General features: G+C 40.1%; 1 protein-coding gene and 1 long non-coding RNA gene across 2 annotated transcripts; one reads left to right on the forward strand and one right to left on the reverse strand.

Annotated features, from left to right (window-relative positions):
* Positions 1-2,640: 2,640 nt before the first annotated feature.
* On the reverse strand, positions 2,641-3,206 carry LOC109430235 (uncharacterized). Its single transcript, XR_003898235.2, has 3 exons — positions 3,118-3,206; positions 2,934-3,043; positions 2,641-2,871 (listed from the first exon to the last, which is right to left on the reverse strand). It is a non-coding gene; the product is annotated as an uncharacterized LOC109430235 (long non-coding RNA).
* A 1,475-nt stretch (positions 3,207-4,681) lies between these two features.
* Positions 4,682-6,509, forward strand: LOC109414183 (peroxisomal biogenesis factor 3). The gene has a single exon (XM_019687965.3). The coding sequence runs from the start codon at positions 4,891-4,893 to the stop codon at positions 6,025-6,027; it is 1,137 nt and encodes a 378-aa protein (XP_019543510.3). The 5' UTR covers positions 4,682-4,890; the 3' UTR covers positions 6,028-6,509.
* The last annotated feature ends 12,605 nt before the right edge of the window (positions 6,510-19,114 follow it).

The following is a 19,114-nucleotide window of genomic DNA, read 5'->3' on the forward strand; positions in this document are numbered from 1 at the left end:
TTTCGCACTCTGTCGCAGTCCAGTCACCGACGAACCGACGTGACAGCTAGAACAAATTCAAATTTGTTGTCCGCGACGCCATGATGAAAAATAGCCGAACACTATCGCCACCTCTATAGGGCACTGCATGAAATTCTTTCCCTCTCTTTCACTCTTACAGACATTTTGTAAACAACAAGGCCAAGAAACGTCAAAATCCCATACAAAATCAAAACAATGCAGTGCCCTATAACGGTTCGCGTTGGTTTGCTAGCTTGATCCCAAACCCCCGTGTGTAGAGATAAGTGACATTTCAACACACGAGCACTAGCGCAAATTTTTCCTCACACAAAAGTGCACGCCGATTGAAAGGCTACTCAGATTGCATATGCAAATATTACCCAATCGATTTGGGTAAAACGGGTAAATAATGATAAAACTAACGTCCGGGGCAAGAGTGAAAATATTTTCCTCGCAGTTTCACAACTACATCTACAAAAAAGTCACGCATACATTTGAACGTGATTACCTCTGTTGATATAGGAAAAGGTTCACGTCTGCGCTGATTTGACAGAAGGGTTCGCTCGCTTTGCTGGTCGACCGTTAAATTGAGGGGGGACAGTTTTGAATCACCACTGTCACGTCGGTTCGTCGGTGGTCCAGTTAGCGATGCAATAAACTATATTTATTATAACACTCGCGGACTCCTGTCAAATTTTTATTCATGAAATAAGCGATCAGCTGATTAGTCTCGTAGAATGGCTCATATTCCTTACTAAATCTAGGCCTACTGCTCATCTTTTGCGAGTGTGTTAGTGTCGACTGGTAATGCGACCTGGGGCCTGGTCAAATCGTGCTTGGAAATCAATTTGTGCTGCCGATGGGAATGGCCCGCGAAATCGCATTGTGTTGTTTGGGAAGGCCCGCTCGATGCATGTTAGGTAGGCGTAGTTTGTTCGAGTTTGACGTGCCTACATCCTCTCTGTCTAAAAAGGACTTCTTAATATAAATTGTGTAGTTCAGCTCATTTCAACCCATAATTTATTTACTTCTTTAAAAAAAATACTAAATTGACAGTTTTACACACTTAAAAAATAATCGCGGGCTCGGCTTTCCGCGCACAGCCGACTACTCAGCAAACTCAAAAACTGATATCTCAGTTAAAACTGCATCTGTTAGCTGATTCTCAGCAAAATAGTTGCCGAACCTCAGTAGTGAACTGTCAAAGTTGCTGAGAACTCGGTTATGTTGTTGTTTGCCGAGCGCTCGGTTGTGCGGATCTCGGCGAAAGTTTGAGATAATGCTGAGATCCCGGCATTACAAATTAAGTGTGTACAAGGAGTTTGACCTAATTATCTTCACGCAGTCAAATATAGGCATTTTTGAGACTACAAACGGCTTCCAAATTGCTGTTTAAGCTTTGTTTATTACCTAAAAAATACCAAGCGTTGTTATAAGTAATCCCAATTATGTGTAAACCAAAAAAGAAATTCGAAATACAGTCGACTCTCCACATGTCGATGTTCTACATCTCGACATCTCTCCCTGTCTCGATAGTTTGGTCGGTTCCTTCAATCCGCATACATTTTACCTTTCCACATGTCGATATCTCCTTATCTCCATATCTCTCTATCTCGATGCAATCTCGTTCATTTTTGTTCTAGATATTCGCTCCACATGTCGATATGTCCATTTTTACAGGTTGCTAGATCCCGTTTATTAGGTGCAAAACATTCTGGGAAGGCGAAGTGAAATCTGTTTGTTGACGGTTTTTCCTAGTTATGGACTATTTTTCAATCTACAGTGACGATTCGTTCGTTGAGAGCTCGTTAGATAGGCTGTCTCGATGGTTGAATGTTCACTGGTTGGGGCAAAACCCAACTAAAAAGCACTGTCAATGTCAAAATAGATGTCAAAACGAGTTTGACGTCTGACCGTCGTCGCATCACAGCTCCTGTATACAGAACGTTTGTGCAAGTATGTGAGTGTTCCGTGACGTATTTCTCGTCACTTGCGTGTGTCTAGAGCATTTTGATCAGTTGTCAGTTGCGTGTGTCTAGAGCATTTTGATCAGTTGTCAGTTGCCCCAACGAACAAACACGATTCGCTAATCGGGGCGCAGTCGTGACCCAACCAGCGAATCCGGACTGTAGTGTTCATTACAAGTTTAATTCGATCTCTCCCTACCTCGATGGTCCCTTCAATATCGAAATGTGAGTCAACTGTAAGTTGTTATAGAGCCAAAAAAAAATAAAAATTGTAGGTGGCAAGTGACAATATAGTTGCCACTGCCTCAAAAAAGTGCTACACTCAGAATAATCAACATATTGAATATAAGTGCTCTGCACTTAGATTGTGACCAATTGGTTTTGCACTTAAAAAATAAGTGCAACAATATCGAAAAATTGTCAATTCAGTCAAGATGAATTTTAAGTGCGGACCTTTTACTTTGTAAGAATCAATTTATCGGATTTTGATCGTGAGGCATTGCCGGTTTTGGGAAGTACTTAATCAACTCGATCACATATTACGTTGTACATACTTCTTATATTCATTCAACAGTAAATAAAGAGTATCGTAGGCGATAGGTTATAGAATAAGTTTTATATATTTATAAGTAATGGTACACTTAATCCGCCGATCCGCCGATGCCGCGGCCAATGAAGATGATGCTCCAGCTCCGTAGGGAGAACAAAGGGCGACGAAAATGATGGTCCAGGGTGATCCACCGTGGCATCGACTACCTGTCACGGCCAATGCAGTTGTTACAGTTGCAGTTATGATCGGGGTCGGGAAAGAAAGACTTGTAGCTGAAATGCTGGTTTTGATGAAAGGCAAGCATCGTGTCTCTACGTCGTCACTGCAAACTCACTCTTCCAACTCGTCCAAACCCTGAAATGTTCACCAACGTTTGATAAATTAAAACAAATAGCATGGCATTCAAATTAACTCACGTTCAGCTTCCGCCAGGTCATTTTCCAGTCAAAAAGCTCTTCCCAGTAGCAGCTCTATACGGCAGCCCCCACGTCCTTGGTGATGGCGGAGGAGCGATCGACGTGCAATTCTATAGAAATTTCAAAAGATATGTACATAGTTCGAACAGGTTTTTAAGTTTAGATTAATAAGTTAACTACTTACCTTCAAAACAGGTCGGTATATTGAATTCTTGGAGCACCGCATGCATGTATCAAAGAGAAATTTTGGAACTTTTCCGCGACAAAATGTGCGTCTCCTGCACGCGCCATCTTCGTTTGTTGTTTGCTATGTTTGTGTTTGGTTTTTATGTTGACGCAACCCCTTTATATGTTGCTACACTCTAAATTTATAACAGCAAGAATGAAATTTAACAAAGTTAATTTTAATTTTTATTAGTTGCACATAGAACGATTTTTTTCTCTCTCCTTCGTAATCTATGTGCTTTCTGCACTTGGTTTCTATCAGTAAATTAATTTGAGTGTAGAATGGCTAGAATGAATTTCATAAGGTCGCTCTTTGACACAAAATCGTCTCGGTTTTTTTTGCTCTTTTCATAAGTCTAATGAAATTTGTCATAACAAGCACGATCAATTTTCATTTATGGCATCCATAAAAGTTTTAGTTATAGCAACAAATCATAAGGTTTTCGATGAATTTCTTTAGTTTTTTTCGCTTAGTGGCATAATGAATCTTTCAACTGATCCAAACTAGAAATCCTCTACATAGAGATGAGCGGAAGTTACATACGTCGATTCCAATCGAAGAAATCTGAAATTCATTGCAAAAGTGTTACGCTAATCATATCGGCAGAAGTGAAGCAAGAAGTAGCAATGGAAGTTTTTTCGACAAGTGCAGCAACAAAAGTGTCGTCATAAGCATGAGCTTTTGAAAGCAGAATTAATAAATTTTTATCTTTTTACTAAACATACGTATGCCGCCAATATCTCGATAGGGTATCGCGCTACTTGGGCGGTGGTTTTCTTCGTCTGTTATTTTCGTCTGTTTTCCACTGTAACTCGGTCAATTTTGAACCGATTGACTTGAAATTTTGTACACGGGTAGATACTATACCTATCTCACCGCATTCCAAGAATTGTGTCAATTGGTTCAAGATTGACTGAGTTATAGTGGAAAACAGACGAATATAGAAGCTACCGCCCAAGTAGCGCGATTCCCTATTAAAAATAATTTTAATTTATTTAGTTCCGATTGCAATACCTTTCAAACAACGCCTTCCTACGAACGATAAGCATGTTCATTTGGCTCACACTTTGACAGTTCTCTCTGCACGATTGGCGCACAATGGATTACTGCACGAATTTATTCTGGCCTGCTTACTCTCACACGAAATTTGACGTTTGAGCGGTGTCGACACCTCTCAAACGTCAAATTTTCTGTGAGAGTAAGCAGGCCAGAATAAATTCGTGCACTGCACTGTTTTGAATTTGTATGGGATTTTGACGTTTCTTGGCCTTGTTGTTTACAAAATTGTGAAAAGTGAAAGGAAGGAGAGAATTTCATGCAGTGCCCTATGGCCGCCTCCGCAGATCTCTATAATATGTATAGGATTACTAATCCAAACAGTTGTTGTCGCGTATTACCTTAACAAACTTTATGAAAATATTAAATATTAAATTTTCGAAAATGGCAGCACTGTTCATTATCTCAAGCTGTCGAAATATTTCACGAAAAAAATGACATTCAGTGACAGCTGTTTCTTATAAGAAAAACATCCAAAAACATTAATCGTGCGAGACTCGACGGGCAGACAACCAAAAATCATCGTCGCTTCGAGTATTTATCGCGAAAAAAAAATAAGTGCTAATCGTTATCTTCGCCGTGTGTTCGTGTGATCGCAAAAAAACTTCTTGACCTTTGCCATTGATACTACCATCGTGTGGCGGAAGTAGCCCCCCAGAAGCGCAGTAGTTCACAATGTTGACCGCCATCAAGGATTTCTTCTACCGCCACCGGAGGAAGTTCATTACGACGGGATTGGTGTTGGGAAGTGGCCTGTTCCTGATCAAGATCATCCAGTACAAGTTGCGCGAATTCCAGGAACGGCAGGCTAAGGAGATTGCCGAGCGATTCAAGCGGATGCAGCACTTCGAGTCGACGGAGCGAACGTGTAATCAGACCATAGTGGGATTGTCCCCGACGGTGTCGGAGAAGGCACTGAAGGACCTGAGCACATCGGAGGTTTTGGAGAAGCTGCGGGCCAATCCGGACAACAAGTTGGATTTGTGGGAGGAGCTGAAGGTGTTGGCTTTCAGCCGGATTGTGACGCTGGTTTATGCCTCGTCGATGCTGGCAGTGACGTTGAAGACCCAGATCAATCTGCTGGGAGGATATCTGTACAAGGACACTGTCGGACAAGACGACAAGCAGATCACGCTGGATATTCAGACGACGTACCTTTCGATGATCCAGTATTTCATGGGCGAAGGACTGGACCGGTTGATGGAGGTTGTCCGGAGGAACGTGACGGTGGTCATGCAGCGGTACAATCTGAAGCAGCAGCTCACACTGGCGGATGCCGAGACCTTGTTCTGGTCTATTCAGATGTCGTTGAATAACGACGAGCAAAGTCTCACGAAGAATATCGCCAGATACACCTTGCCGCAGGAAGTGAACCGAAGCGACATCCTCAGCCGAATGTACGACGAAACGTTGGACGTGCTGGAAAGTGCCGAAGTGGTGGACGTTTGCCTATCGAACGTGACCAATGGATTCTCGCTGATCGTCGACAAACTGGCCGAGTACTACGCGGAAGCGGAGCCGATTCCTCCTCCGTCCACGTCCAAGTCCTCGCTGAATGTGGACGCCCTGTCCAACATCAACCAGATCAAAATTTCCCTCGCCAAGCTGATCCCGATCGTGAATGGGCTGACGTCGAAAACGCTCGGAGACTTGCTCGGAAGTGGCGCGTCGTCATCCAACGGGTCCAACGGCCTCAATGGGCTGGAACTACTCCGAGGCAGCGATATGATGTCCTCGCTGGTGTCGCGATTTATGCAGTCGGAAAAGTTGAAAACGCTCGGCGTCAATGTGTACGAAACATTCTGCCAGTAGATGGCTTTGGTGTACCTGGGTCTGGGTTGCATTTCTAGCATTGCGGATCTTTGGGGAAATTTCTGAACGATACGGTGCACTGTATCGTTCTACCGCAGCTGTTTTCTTTCGGGTTACTTGAAAATCATTCTATCATAAGAAGCAAAGGATGGCAATATAGTAGGGATACGACAGCTGCGGTAGTGATCCGTAAGATGAAGAATGGGAATTTCCCCTGAAGATGCAATAAGATTGATGGATAACATTCGAGAAGTAGAAATTTAAGGCTATACACATATTCTACAAGTTTAGAATTTAGATGGAGATAATTCAGGTTTAGGTGGAAAGACTTTCAATAGTGTTTAAGAGTGTGGTTTAAGAAGGCTTGGATTATAAGCACTGAAAAGCTAAGGGCTGGATAAGGAAATCGAGAATAGACGAAACACTGTGTATTAATACGTAGTTCAAACTCTTACAATAAACTCTTCGGCTTTTGTTTTGAACTCAAAGTTTTTTATCTTATTCTCATATCATAGATAGGCTGTCAATTATCTTCTTGCCCATTTATCTCACCCACGCCTTCCGTTATCTTTTCTTTTATGACCCTGGTTTCGGTTGCCATGTCTTATCGGATATCCGAAAATCCTCCACAAGGTTAGGTTACTGCATAGAACAAGCGTTAAGAATTTGATAACTTACTTGCGGCGCTACACTTTTTTCGCCGTTGATTATTGATTCACCATCAGTATGAGTGTCATTGGGTTAAAATTGTATAATCCGTCCCTTTGTAAGCCGTTACAAGAATGTCAGTTTAAGTTTGATGTGAAGAATTACCCTAAGTTAAAATTCACGAATAAAAAAAAAGTTTAAGTTTTATGGATACGTTCATTGCGATGTTCTGACGATGCGTCTCGCGCCTCTGATGCCGCATCGCTCGAAGCAGCGTCCTCTGCCACCATTAGTGCTATGAGGGCGAAGTATCATAACGTCCGAGGCTATAATGTCCCACGACTTTATAGCGCATTTTTACCGACCGGGACAGTATGGTCTCGGTCGTTGTGATCCGACCCCTGCTACGAGCATCATGCCCGCTAGCACGCATACGGTCTCTAATGCGGTAAGCGCTGACCACCTCAAGGCACATCAACCAGTGGGTACTTACAAGTCGCTTCACGTTTCGGTTGACCACTAACGCTTTTGACCATACAGCGACACCATATTGTAGGATGGTATGGTACACAAATTACGTACATAACGCTAAAATCGGCAATTTCAGACCTCCCTCCCCCTTGAAACGCTTTTTGTATACCTCCCTCCCTCCCCCTATAGCGTTACGTAATTTGTGTACGATGCCTATGGAGACCGCTATTGCGGCGCTTATAATAAATCCACATTGGGCGGCGGCGATATGGCCGCTAGGAGATTCCCGCGATACAGACGCAATGTCAAAATCGAACAGATACTGTCACCCACCCAGTAGCATCGCAGCAGCCTTCAGGCCGTTCATACCAAAACAAAAGTTAGTACAATGGCATCTCAAGTGGCCAGAAATCGTAATAATATTTATCGCGATATTGTTTCACTAAACGCATACGCATCACCTCGTCGGCTTTGTATTTTTAAAATCGGGATATTATTAGTGATGCTGCAGGAGGATGCGGCTTCATTTTTTCCATTTCCACATTGCGTCTGTATCGCGTGCATCTCTTCGCGGCCATATCGCCGCAGCCTCATGTGAATTTGATATGAGCGCCGCATGCAGAATTTCTTACCATCAGGTCGCTCATAGTGGTGCGGTCATATTTTGACAACTTGATGGAAAAGAAAAAGACAAACGCGTTTTGCGGATTTATCTTGCAAGGCACAATACTATCGCGAACAGATTACGCTTACTCGTGTGGCTTTTGGAGAAGGCCCTAGCCCTAAGATCATAGGGTTTGACGGTATTAAGTGAAGGAAGTTAATTTTAATTCTTGTAATGAAAATATCACCATATCACCTCTAACATTTTAGTGCGCCTCCAACGGTTCATTGCGAACCGGCTGCTACAGATGGAGTATAGCTGATTTATCAGTAATGCTCGATAAACAGGAGGGACCTGCTAGGAGCTAGGGCTTAGTAGTTTCTATAGGTACCCAGAAAACAGTTCCGGTCGGTTGAGTCTGGAAAGTCGTTGTGTTATGATTCATTTGTGTTTTGTGACGAATCTTAGAATCTTTTTGGATTCAGCAGACTTTGAATTGTTGTTTGAGCTTTCCACTATTCGGTTAATTTTAACAATCAACACTAGCGTGCGCAGGGTTCTTGCTTAGGGGGGGGCACTATAATAATGGTGCAATATATGTATGATCATGGTGCAAAATAGAATGATGGTGTTACACGCAATATGAATTCCCAAATAGGGGTTTCAACATGTTGCGGTGCCAACATCACCAAGTACTTCATATTGGGATTCTAGAGAAGGCTTCGGATGGTAATGATTTCAAGGCAATACGAAACTTAAATATGAAGTCATTATCTCGACTCTTATAAAATTTTATAAACGTATCAAATACAATGGAGAATATCTAGAAAATTACAAATATAGAAAAAAAATATTGTCGTTGTGAAAGAATTTTGATCCTAGACAATTAATGATGCTAGGAGAATGTCAGAACTCCTAGATAGAACATTTTGATCGGAATCCTTATTGCAATCTACAGGGATTCCTCCAGGATTTCTCCAAAGATTCGTGCATGAGTCCCTCCAGGAATTCCCTCAAAAAATCTTCCAATAATTCCTTCAGAAATTCCTCCAGGAAGTCTCATATATTTCTCCAGAAATTCCTGAATTAATTCCTCCAGTAAATACTCCAGGAATTCTTCCAAAATTACCTCCAGAAATTCCGCCTGAAATGTCTTCTAGGAAAAATCCACTAGAAATGTCTGCCCGCAATATTTCCTCCAGGGATTCCTCTAGGAGTTGCCCCACGGAATCCCCCAGAAAATCCTAAAGGAATTTCTGAAGAATATTTTCCTGGAATTCCTTGAGAAATTCCTCCAGGAGTTCCTTCAGAAAATTATCCAGGAAATTCTCAACAAATTTCTTCAGGAATTCCTTCAGGGATTTATCCATGAATCATTTCAAAAAATCCTTCTTAAATTCCTCAACAAATTCCTCCAGAAATTTCTCGAAAAATAATGCCAGAAATTCCTACAGCAATTCCTAAAAAAAATCCTCCAAGAATTCCTCATGAAATTCCTCCAGGGATTTCTCCAGAAAATCCTCTAGGAATTTCAGCTGGAATTTCTCCAGAGAATCCTAAAATAATGTCTCCTGGAACTCTTCCAAAAATTTCGCGAGGAATCTCTACAGGAAATCCTCCACAGATTCCTCCAGTAGTTTCTCCAGGATTTCTTTTTTCAGAAATTCTTTTAGGGATTCAATAATGAATTTCTTCTGAAATTCCTCCAGATATTCCTTTAGAAATTCCTCGAGGGGTTCCTTCAGACATTTCTTTAGAAATTCCTCCAATATGCAACCAGTGATTTCTTTCAGGAATCCCTCCACGGATTCCTGCAGAAAATCCTAAAGGAATTTCTTCCAAAACTCTTCCAGGAATACCTCCAAGCAATCCTCTAGGAATTTCTTTAGGATTTTTTCCAAAAATTTCTTAAGGAATTTCTCCAGGGATTCACTATTGAATTTCTTCAGAAATTCCTCAGAAACTTCTTCCAGAAATTCCTCCAAGAATTGCTTTAGAAATTCCTCTAGGAGTTCTTTCAGACATTTCTCCAGCAAGCCTCATATATTTCTCCAGAAATTCTTCAAATAAATCCCCCAAGAATTCCTCCAGTAAATACTCCTAAAATTCCCCCAGAGATCCCTCATGACATTTTTCTAGGAAAACTCCTGAATGTCTGTCTGTCAGAATTCCCCCAATATTTCCTCCACGGATGCCTCCATAACATGCTAAAGGAATTTCTGACGGAATTCTTCCAGGTATTCCTCAAGAAATTTCTCCAAAGATTTTTCCATGGATTCCTTCAGGGAATTCTCAAACAATTTCATCAGAAATTCCTTCATGGATTTCTTCAGAAATTCCACAAAAAATCCTCCAGAAATTCCACCAGGAATACTTTCAGAAATTTGTCGAGAAAGAACTCCTGAAATTCCTCAAGCAGTTCCTTCAGCCATTCCTCCAGAAAATCCTCTAGGAATTTCTGCCTGAGTTCCCCAAGAATGTCTCCCGGAACCCTTCCAAGAATTCCTCGAGGAATTCCGCAAGGAAGTTGTCCAGAAAATCCTCCACGGATTCCTTCAGGGATTTCTTCAGGATTTTTTCCAGCAATTTATCCAAGAATTCTTGCAGGAATTCATTCATAAATTTCTTCAGAAATTCCTCAAAAAATTCCACCAGGTACTCGTTTAGAATTTGCCCGAGTAGTTCCTTCAGACATTCCTCCAGAAATTCCTCCAAGATGCCTCCAGAGATTTCTCCCCGAAATTCATCCATGGACTCCACCAGAAAATCCTAAAGTAATTTCACCCGAAACACTTCCAGGAATTCCGGGAGTTCCTCGAATGATTCCGCGAGAAATTCCACCAGGGAATCCTCCACGAAATCCCCTAGGAATTTCTCCAGGATTTTTTTCCTGAAATTTCTTCAGAAATTCCTCCAGGGATGCAATAATTAATATCGTCAGAAATTCCTCCAGATATTTCTTCAGAAATTCCTCGAGAAGTTCCTTCAGGCATTCCTCCATTAATTTTCCAGGAAGCCTCATATATTTCACCAGAAATTCCTCAAATAATTCCTCTGGTAAATACTCCAATAATTCCTCCAGATATTCCTCCTAAAATTTTCTTTTAGGAATGACTGTCAGAATTCCTACAATATTTCATCTAGGGATTCCTCCAAGAATTGATCCTCGCATTCCTCCAGATAATCCTAAATGAAACGGAACTCTTCCAGGAATTCCTTCTAGAATTCCTCGAAAAATTACCCCATGGATTCCTCCAGGAAATTCTCAAGGCATTTCTTCAGGAATTCCTCCGAGGATTCATTCATGAATTACTTCAGAAATTCCGCAAAAATTCCTCCGCAAAAATTCTTTCAGAAATTTCTTAAGGAAGAGCGCCAGAAATTCTACCAGGAATTCCTCCAGAAAATCCTAAAGGAATTTCTCCCGGAACTCTTGCAGGAATTCCTCCTGGAATTTCTCGAGCAATTCTTCCATGGATTCCTCCAGGACATTCTACAGGAAATTCTCAAGGACTTCTTCAGGGCTTCATTCCATTCAACGATTTATTCATGAATTTCTTCGAAAATTCATCCAGAAATACCTCCAGGAATTACTCCAGAAAATCCTCTAGGAATTTCTGTCAGAATTCCTCCAGAGAATCTTAAAGGAATGTTTCTCGGAACCCTTCCAAGAATTCCTTCAGGGATACCTCCATGGATTCCTCCAGGAATTTCTCCAGGATTTTTTTCAGGAATTCCTTCAGAAATTCCTCCCTCCATGGATTCCACCAGAAATTTCTCAAGGCATTCATCCAGGGATTTTTCCAGGAAATCCTTCACGGAATCCTCCACATAATCCTAAATCAATTTCTCCTAGAACTCTTCTAGGAATTCCTCCAGGGATACTTCCATGGAATCCTCATGAAATACCTCCAGGGATTGCTGCCGGTATTCCTACAGAAAGTTTTCTAAGAATTCTTCCAGAAATTCCTCGACTGAATTTCTCTAGTTATTCCTCTACGAATTTATAAATGAATTCCTCCAAAAAAATCTGGAGGAATTTATCCAGAAATACCTCCCGGAATGCAAACATGGATTCTCCCAGATATTTCTCCAGAGATTCCTGAAGAAAATCATCCAGGAATTTCTCCAGGAATTCCTCCAGGAATGTTTCGCAAAAAATACCTCAAAGAGTTCCTTCGCGAATTCCTCCAGAAATTCCTCCATTCATTCCTTTAAAAATTTCTTCAGTAATTCCATCTTGAATTTCTACAGGGATTCCTCCAGGAATTTCTGCAAGGATACCTTAAGGCGAAACTGGAAGCATTTCCTCACTTTTTGGTTTTGGATTTTTTATTAAATAACGAAGCAATATTTTCAAAATCGGTTTTCGTGCACATGTAGAGTATGGATCAAGGTATGTTCTGAATTTGTTTTGTAGTGGAAAATGTTTTTCGTTTTTGCAGAAACCATTTTTGAACGAAATTTCTCAAAAAAATGGTTTTTGAAAAAATGGCATACATTTTCCAGCTCAAAAAAAATCAGAAGATACCTTGATCCATACTCTACATGTGCACGAAAATCGATTTTGGAAATATTGCTTCGTTATTTAATAAAAAATCAAAAACCAAAAAAATGAGAAAATGCTTCCAGTTTCGCCTTAAGGAATTCCTGCTCGAATTTCTCCAGAAAATCCTGAAGAAATTTGTCCTGGAACTCTTCCTGGAATTCCTCGTGAAAATTTTCCAGGGATTTCTACAGAATTTTTTCCAGGATTTTTTTTTTGGAATTTTTCCAGGAATCTCCTGGAACAACTATAAAAATTTCTCTAGTTTTTGCTCCAGAAAATTCTCTAAAAAATTTTCATGGATACCCCCAAGAATTCCTCTAGGTATTCCTCCAAGAGTCCATCCACGGATTTCTCCAGAAAAAGACTTCTCCCGAAACTGTGCCAGAAATTTTTCAAAGAATTCCTTCAGGAAATCCTCCAGATTTTTTCCAGAAATTACTTCAATTTTTCAGGAATTTCTCCAGAAAAATCTTTAAGGATTCTTCCAGAATTTTTTCTAGGAATTCCCCAGGGATTCATCCTTGAATTCCTTCACAGATTCCTTTAGGAATCCCTCCTAGGATTACAGCAGGGATTTTCCCCGGATTCTTCCCGGATCTTTTCTGGGAATTTCTCTAGGAATTCCTTTAGGGATTTCTCCATGGATTCCTCCAGGAATTTTGTCGGGAATTCATCCAGGAGTCCATCCATGAGTTTCTTCAGAAATTACTCAAAAAAATCCTTCACAAATTCCTCGAGGAGTTCCTCTAGACATTCCTCCGGGAAGCCTTGAATATTTGTCCAGAAATTCCTAAAGAATTTATCCAGGAATTTCTCTAGTTATTTCACCAAAAAATTCTTCAGGAATTTATCCAGAAATACCTCTCGGAATTCAAACATGGATTCCTCCAGGAATTCAAACATGGATTCCTCCAGGAATTTCCCCAGAGATTCCTCCAGAAAATCATCCAGGAACTTCTCCAGGAATGTTTCGCAAAAAATCCTCAAAACATTCTTTCGGAAATTCCTCCAGGAACTCCTCCATTATTCCTGAAAAAAATCCATCTTGAATACCTTGGGGAATTTTCACAGAGATTCCTCCAGGAATTTCTGCAAGGACTCCTAAATGAATTCCTGCTCGGATTTCTCCAGAAAATCCTGAAGAAATTTCTCCCGGAATCTTCCAGGAATTCCTAGAGAAATTTCTCCAGGGATTTCTACAGACATTTTTTCAGGATTTTTTTCTGGAATTTTTCAAGGAATCTCTCCAGAAATTTCTCCTGGGACAGCTATAAAAAATTGTCTATTAATTTCTCCAGAAAATCATCTTAAAAATTTTTCATGGATTCCTCCAAGAATTCCTCTATGTATTCCTACAAGAATTTATCCACGGTTTTTTTCCAGAAAAAAAACTTCTCCTTGAACTGTTCCAGGAATTCTTCGAAAAATTTCATCAGGTATTCCCCCATAGATTTCGCCAGGAATTTCTCCAGGAATTCCTCCAGGGATTCATCAATGATTTTTTTTAGATATTCCTCAAAAATCCCTCTAGGAATTCTTTTGCTCGAGGAGTTCCTTTAATCATTCCTTCAGGAAGCCGCAAATATTTTTCCAGAAATTTTTCAATTCTTCCAGGAATTCCTACATTTTTTTAGAAATTTCTCCAGAAAAACCTCTAGGGATTTTTCTAGAAGTTTCTCTAATAATTCTCCGGGGATTCATCCTTGATTTGCTTTATGGATTCCTTCAGGAATTCCTCCTAGGATTTCTCTAGGAATTTTTCCAAAGCTTTCTCCAGGATTTTTTCTATGAATGTCTCCAGGGATTCCTCCAAGTATTTCTCCTGAAAATCCTCCAGAAATTCTTCCAATGATTATTGAAAGCATGCCTCCAGAAATTCCTCCAAGATTTTTTTCGCGGATTCTTCCAAAAATTCCTTCAGGAATGACTGCAAGGATTCGTCATTGAATTCCTCGAGTAACCCAACTAACATTTTCAGCGCTATAAGCTTCAGTCATTTGCTTTCTGTTGTGTAACCATCGAGTAAAAGCAGTCAACGCTGAATAAAAGGAAAGCTAATCAAATATAAATCATAAGCTAATACACGACTGCAAAACAAGCACCATACAGCTACCAAACTCGGTTTTCAGAAATCCATTGCTTGTCACTGGGGCTGCCTTTACTCCACCATATTCCAACTCCGGGAGATTTCCCGGAAGATGTGAAAACTTGAACACATCGAATAGGAGTCCCCACTGACAAAACAGCTGCTACTATACAGTACAATTCATTATACTGACAAATCCCCAAACCAGCAGCGCTTTAAAGGCCGTTATGCGATTTCATTACGGCTAGAAGCTGTAATAAAGAAACTGTTGGTTTACCAACACGGATTGTCGGATATAAACATTATTGTCAAAACAAACTTTAAGCGGGATATATAGCTACTACACAATTTTTTTACAGCTATCCATGTATGTGCTGTGAAATTATTTGGGTTGCTTTTATTGCACTTTAATTCAATGCCGAAAAATTTGCCGGATGATGTGCAAATCGAGTAAGAGTCCCAGCCACTACAACAGCTGCTTTTATACAGTACGTTTTGTAATGTTGCTAAAACACAAAACAGCAGCGCTTCGTAGCCGTTTAAAGAACACTCTTTCAGCTAGAAGCTGTGAAGAAGAATCTGTTGGCGCAACCACACAGCTTGTTCAATGTAAACATTATTGCGTTTGACGTTTCACAAGCTTTTACGGCAAGATGAAGTTGGGTAAGGTTTCTTGTGGCACAATTATGGAGCCTTGTCTGGAGTAAAACAAAACGGGCTATTTTCTATGTTATTTATATATAGCAGTGTGGCAGCGAGGACATCATCGGGACCAGTGGATACGGAGATCGGGAGTTCGATTCCAAGTAGCGGCAAGTACTTTAATTATTCAATTTTAAAAGTGATAATTCCAGTTCCACATATATTGCGTCACGGTATCCATAACCTAATTATATTTAATAGTTTAATTTGGGGATGCCGTAAAACTATTATTTAACAACTGCGAAAAGGCTGAAAAAGCGCCTTCTCAAGATGTTATTCAGTTAGTGGTTACATAGGAACCGAGAAAAGAGCTATGACTAGGTGGCATAGAAGCTGATCGCACAGCATGTACAAGCTGATTAAGTTCGCCAGATTCATTGGTATAGGGCTTGCATAGAAGCTTCCGTCCATATGTACAACACAGTAACTCAGCATCAAGCCGTATTAAGGACGCTTTGTTGACGTTTACATTCACAATAAATGTTAGTTGGGAAGTCTTCCACAAATTCATACAAAAATTTGTCCTAAAAATCCTTCAGGAATTCCTCCAGCAATTCATCCTGGAATTCCTCCATGAATTACTTCATGGATTCCTTCATGGATTCCTTCTGTTACCCCTCCAGTGTTTCATCCTGTTATTCCTTCACGGATTCCTTCAGGAATTCCTTCAGGGATTACATCAGGGATTTCTCCAGAAATTTCTCATAGCTTCCTCCAGGAATTCTTCTAGAAACTCCTTCAAATGTCCCTCCAGAAATTTCCTCAGGGATTCCTGCAGAAATTCCTCCGGACATTCTTCCAGAAGTTCTTCCAGGAATTCTTACAAGGAAACCTCCAGGCATTCTCCCAAGGATTCCTTCAGGAATGCCTTCAGAGAATCCTCCAGAAATTATCCCAGGAATTTCTACAGGGTTTCTTCCAGGAATGCCTCCAGAGTTCACTCCAGGGGTTCGTTAATGAGCCCCTACTGGAACTCTTCCAGAAATTTGTCCAGGAGTTTTTCGAAATATTTTTCCAAAAATTCCTCAATGAATTCTTTAACGAATTCCTCTACGGATTCCCCCAGGAAATTCTTCAAGGATTCCTTTAGAAATGCCTCCAGGGAATTCCTTCAATAATTTTTCCAGCAATTCCTTTAGTAGTTCCTCCTGCAAATTCTACAGGAATTTCTCTAGACTCCTCTTCCAGTTTTTGAGAGCTACGTTCAAGAATTCTTTCAAGCACTTCTTTAGTAATGCCTTCAGGGATTCCTCCAGAATGTCCTTCAAGGATTCCTCCTGAAAATTCTCCAGGGATTTCTCCTGGAATGCCTTCACGGATTACTACGGATATACGCCACGGCTACGCATTGAAAGCTTTAGTAATGCATAAAATTTAACGATGGTGCATTATTTCGCAATTACACGGAGAAAAAACATTTGTAAACACAACTGGATTTCAGTTTGTTTTAACTGGATTGCCGTGTTGAATTGGGAACAAACGAAATATTAGTTTGGTTTTACTACCTGCGTTAGTTAAATTTACTAAAATTGCAATTTGTTTTTTTCGCTCATTCAACGGTTAAATTCTACAAACCTCCGGTTGTAATCACCCATAGGATGGTTGTTTCATTTTGACAGCTGGGAAAACAACCGTTTTCGTTAGTTAATTCAACTGACGTTCTTGGTTTGTTCCTAGTAAATTACCGTTTGGATCAACTAATATGGTCGGTTGAAAATACAAACGTAACCGGTTGAAATTACCGTTTGGTTTTGGTTTTTTTATTATAATAAAAGCAATAAATTCTCATATTTTGTAAATAAATATTAATTATTTTTTTATTAGATAGACTTAAACACTGAGAAACATAAATTTCGAATTAGGTAATTAGATATTCAGAAAACAAATTTGGAACATTGATGTACTCCTGGTTCTCATTCCGCGTTTCTGTTGTGGGATTCTTTTACGGGAGATGGATTATTGCACAATGTTTATTGTCCTGGTTGAAACCCTAGCGGAATATTTACTGTGCTCAGCTTGGTTCTTCCTCTGACTGCGACTTCTCATCCTAGATTGGCATCTTCCGCCCTGGTCGCAATTCCCCCATCATAACTTCTTTGACGAGACCCTGGAAGGATTTGTCTGCGGCTTATACTCGGTGTAGGAAACTGCGAAGAGATTTTTTGCTGGTTGCTTGCTGAAATTTAGAAAAACATCGTTATATTTGACACACAAAAACCATATTTAACAGTCTTACCAGGAAATAATGCAACGGATTAAACGGGTTTTAGCACAAACTTTTAGTTGTATTGGCGAGATCAGCGCAGGCAGGGGATGTATGGTACACGCAAAGAGTTTTCAAAATGGTTGAGCATGATAAGATTGTGGCGAGGCTAGTGGAATGGGCCACATGAAACAAACTACTATTTCGATTCATTTTAAACTGAATTTCCGGTTAAATTTTCCTCAAACAAAATCCCGGTTTGATTTTACCGGGCTGTTTGTTGCAACAAACCAAAATTGTGGTTTGTTTTTCATCGCAATCATAAGAAACAGTCAACCCGAAGAATAGTAAAAACAAACCAGGATGTTTGTAGCGAACAACAAATTTCTCAGTTTGTCTTCACCGGAAAGGATGTTACTAACCAATATTAAAAACAACAAACGAGCAAGTTTGTTTCAACCGCCTTTTTTAGTTTCGAAACAACAAATATCAAGATTGAAATAACAAACAATACAGATAGAAAAACAACAAACAGGTTTGTTGTTTCAAACCAGACTGATTTTTCTCCGTGTAGACGCATATTTGATTCAAAGATGGTGCCTGGATGATTCTGTGAACATGCATGGAATGTGGTGGTGCATGGAATGAATGATGTGCGTATGGTGCATTAGCTATGATTCTGTTATACTCGTCATGTTTCATATTAAGGTGCACATGCAAAAAGTGCAGGAAACTCAATGTGGCACAGAAATCCACATGTTCCAGGTACGTGGAATACTATTTTGTATGCGAAATGCCAAAATGGTGCATCAAATTTAAATGTAAACCACATCATAATGGTGCATAAGATACCTAGATGGTATAATGATTGCCAAAATGGTGTATGAAAAGCTTTGAAGAAGGCGTATGATGCTAGTGTGCTGCATTAGTTGTCGCCGTTGTTCAAAGATTATCAACATGTTGCATGGTTAGGTGCACGAATTCCAAAAATGGTGCATAGAATACAAAATAAAAGTATTTTATATGATGCTCACAACATAATGGTGCATCAGATGCCTAGATGATATAATAAACGCTGAAATGGTGCTTGGAAAGCTTTGATGGTGCATGAAATTTAACGATGGTGCATATCAGTATGATGCCTTTGATTTCTAGATAGTGCATGAGATCAGCATAATGCATGGATACCTAGTTCATTCTGTGGACGCTTTGAAGAAGGTACATGATGTTAGTGTGCTGTATTAGTTGTCACCGTTATTCAGCGACACTCGACATTGTGTATGGCTAGGTGTACGAATTGCAAAAATGGTGCTTGGAATTCAATGTGATGCCGAAGTCACCATGGTTCACGTACATGGATTACAGTTTTGGAATACGAAATGCCAAAATGGTGCATGTTATTCGAATATGGTGCTGACATCACTGATTAGTTAAAAGATGGTGCGTAAGATCAGCCTAAAAATGATTCTGAGAACATCATGGGTGTGCATGAGATACTCAGAAATTGTATGTATCAGGGGTGCATTTGTTGCCACCATGATTCAGTGATTCTCAACATTGGGTGATTAGATCCAAAATGCAAGAATTGCAAAAATGATGCATAGAATTTAATGTGGTGCGAAAGTCAACATGGATCAGGTACATGGAATACAATTTGGTGTACGATATGGCAAAATGGAGCTTATGAAATTCAAATGTTAATTAAATGCTTAGATGACGCGTGAGATGGTGCTTAGATATTTATGTGATCATCATGGTGGTGCATGGAATGCAAAGGAGCTACATGATGTTTGTATGGTACATTAGTTTTACCATGATTCAGTT

Source organism: Aedes albopictus, chromosome 3 (genome assembly GCF_035046485.1).
Source record: "Aedes albopictus strain Foshan chromosome 3, AalbF5, whole genome shotgun sequence".
NCBI classification, from domain to species: domain Eukaryota; kingdom Metazoa; phylum Arthropoda; class Insecta; order Diptera; family Culicidae; genus Aedes; species Aedes albopictus.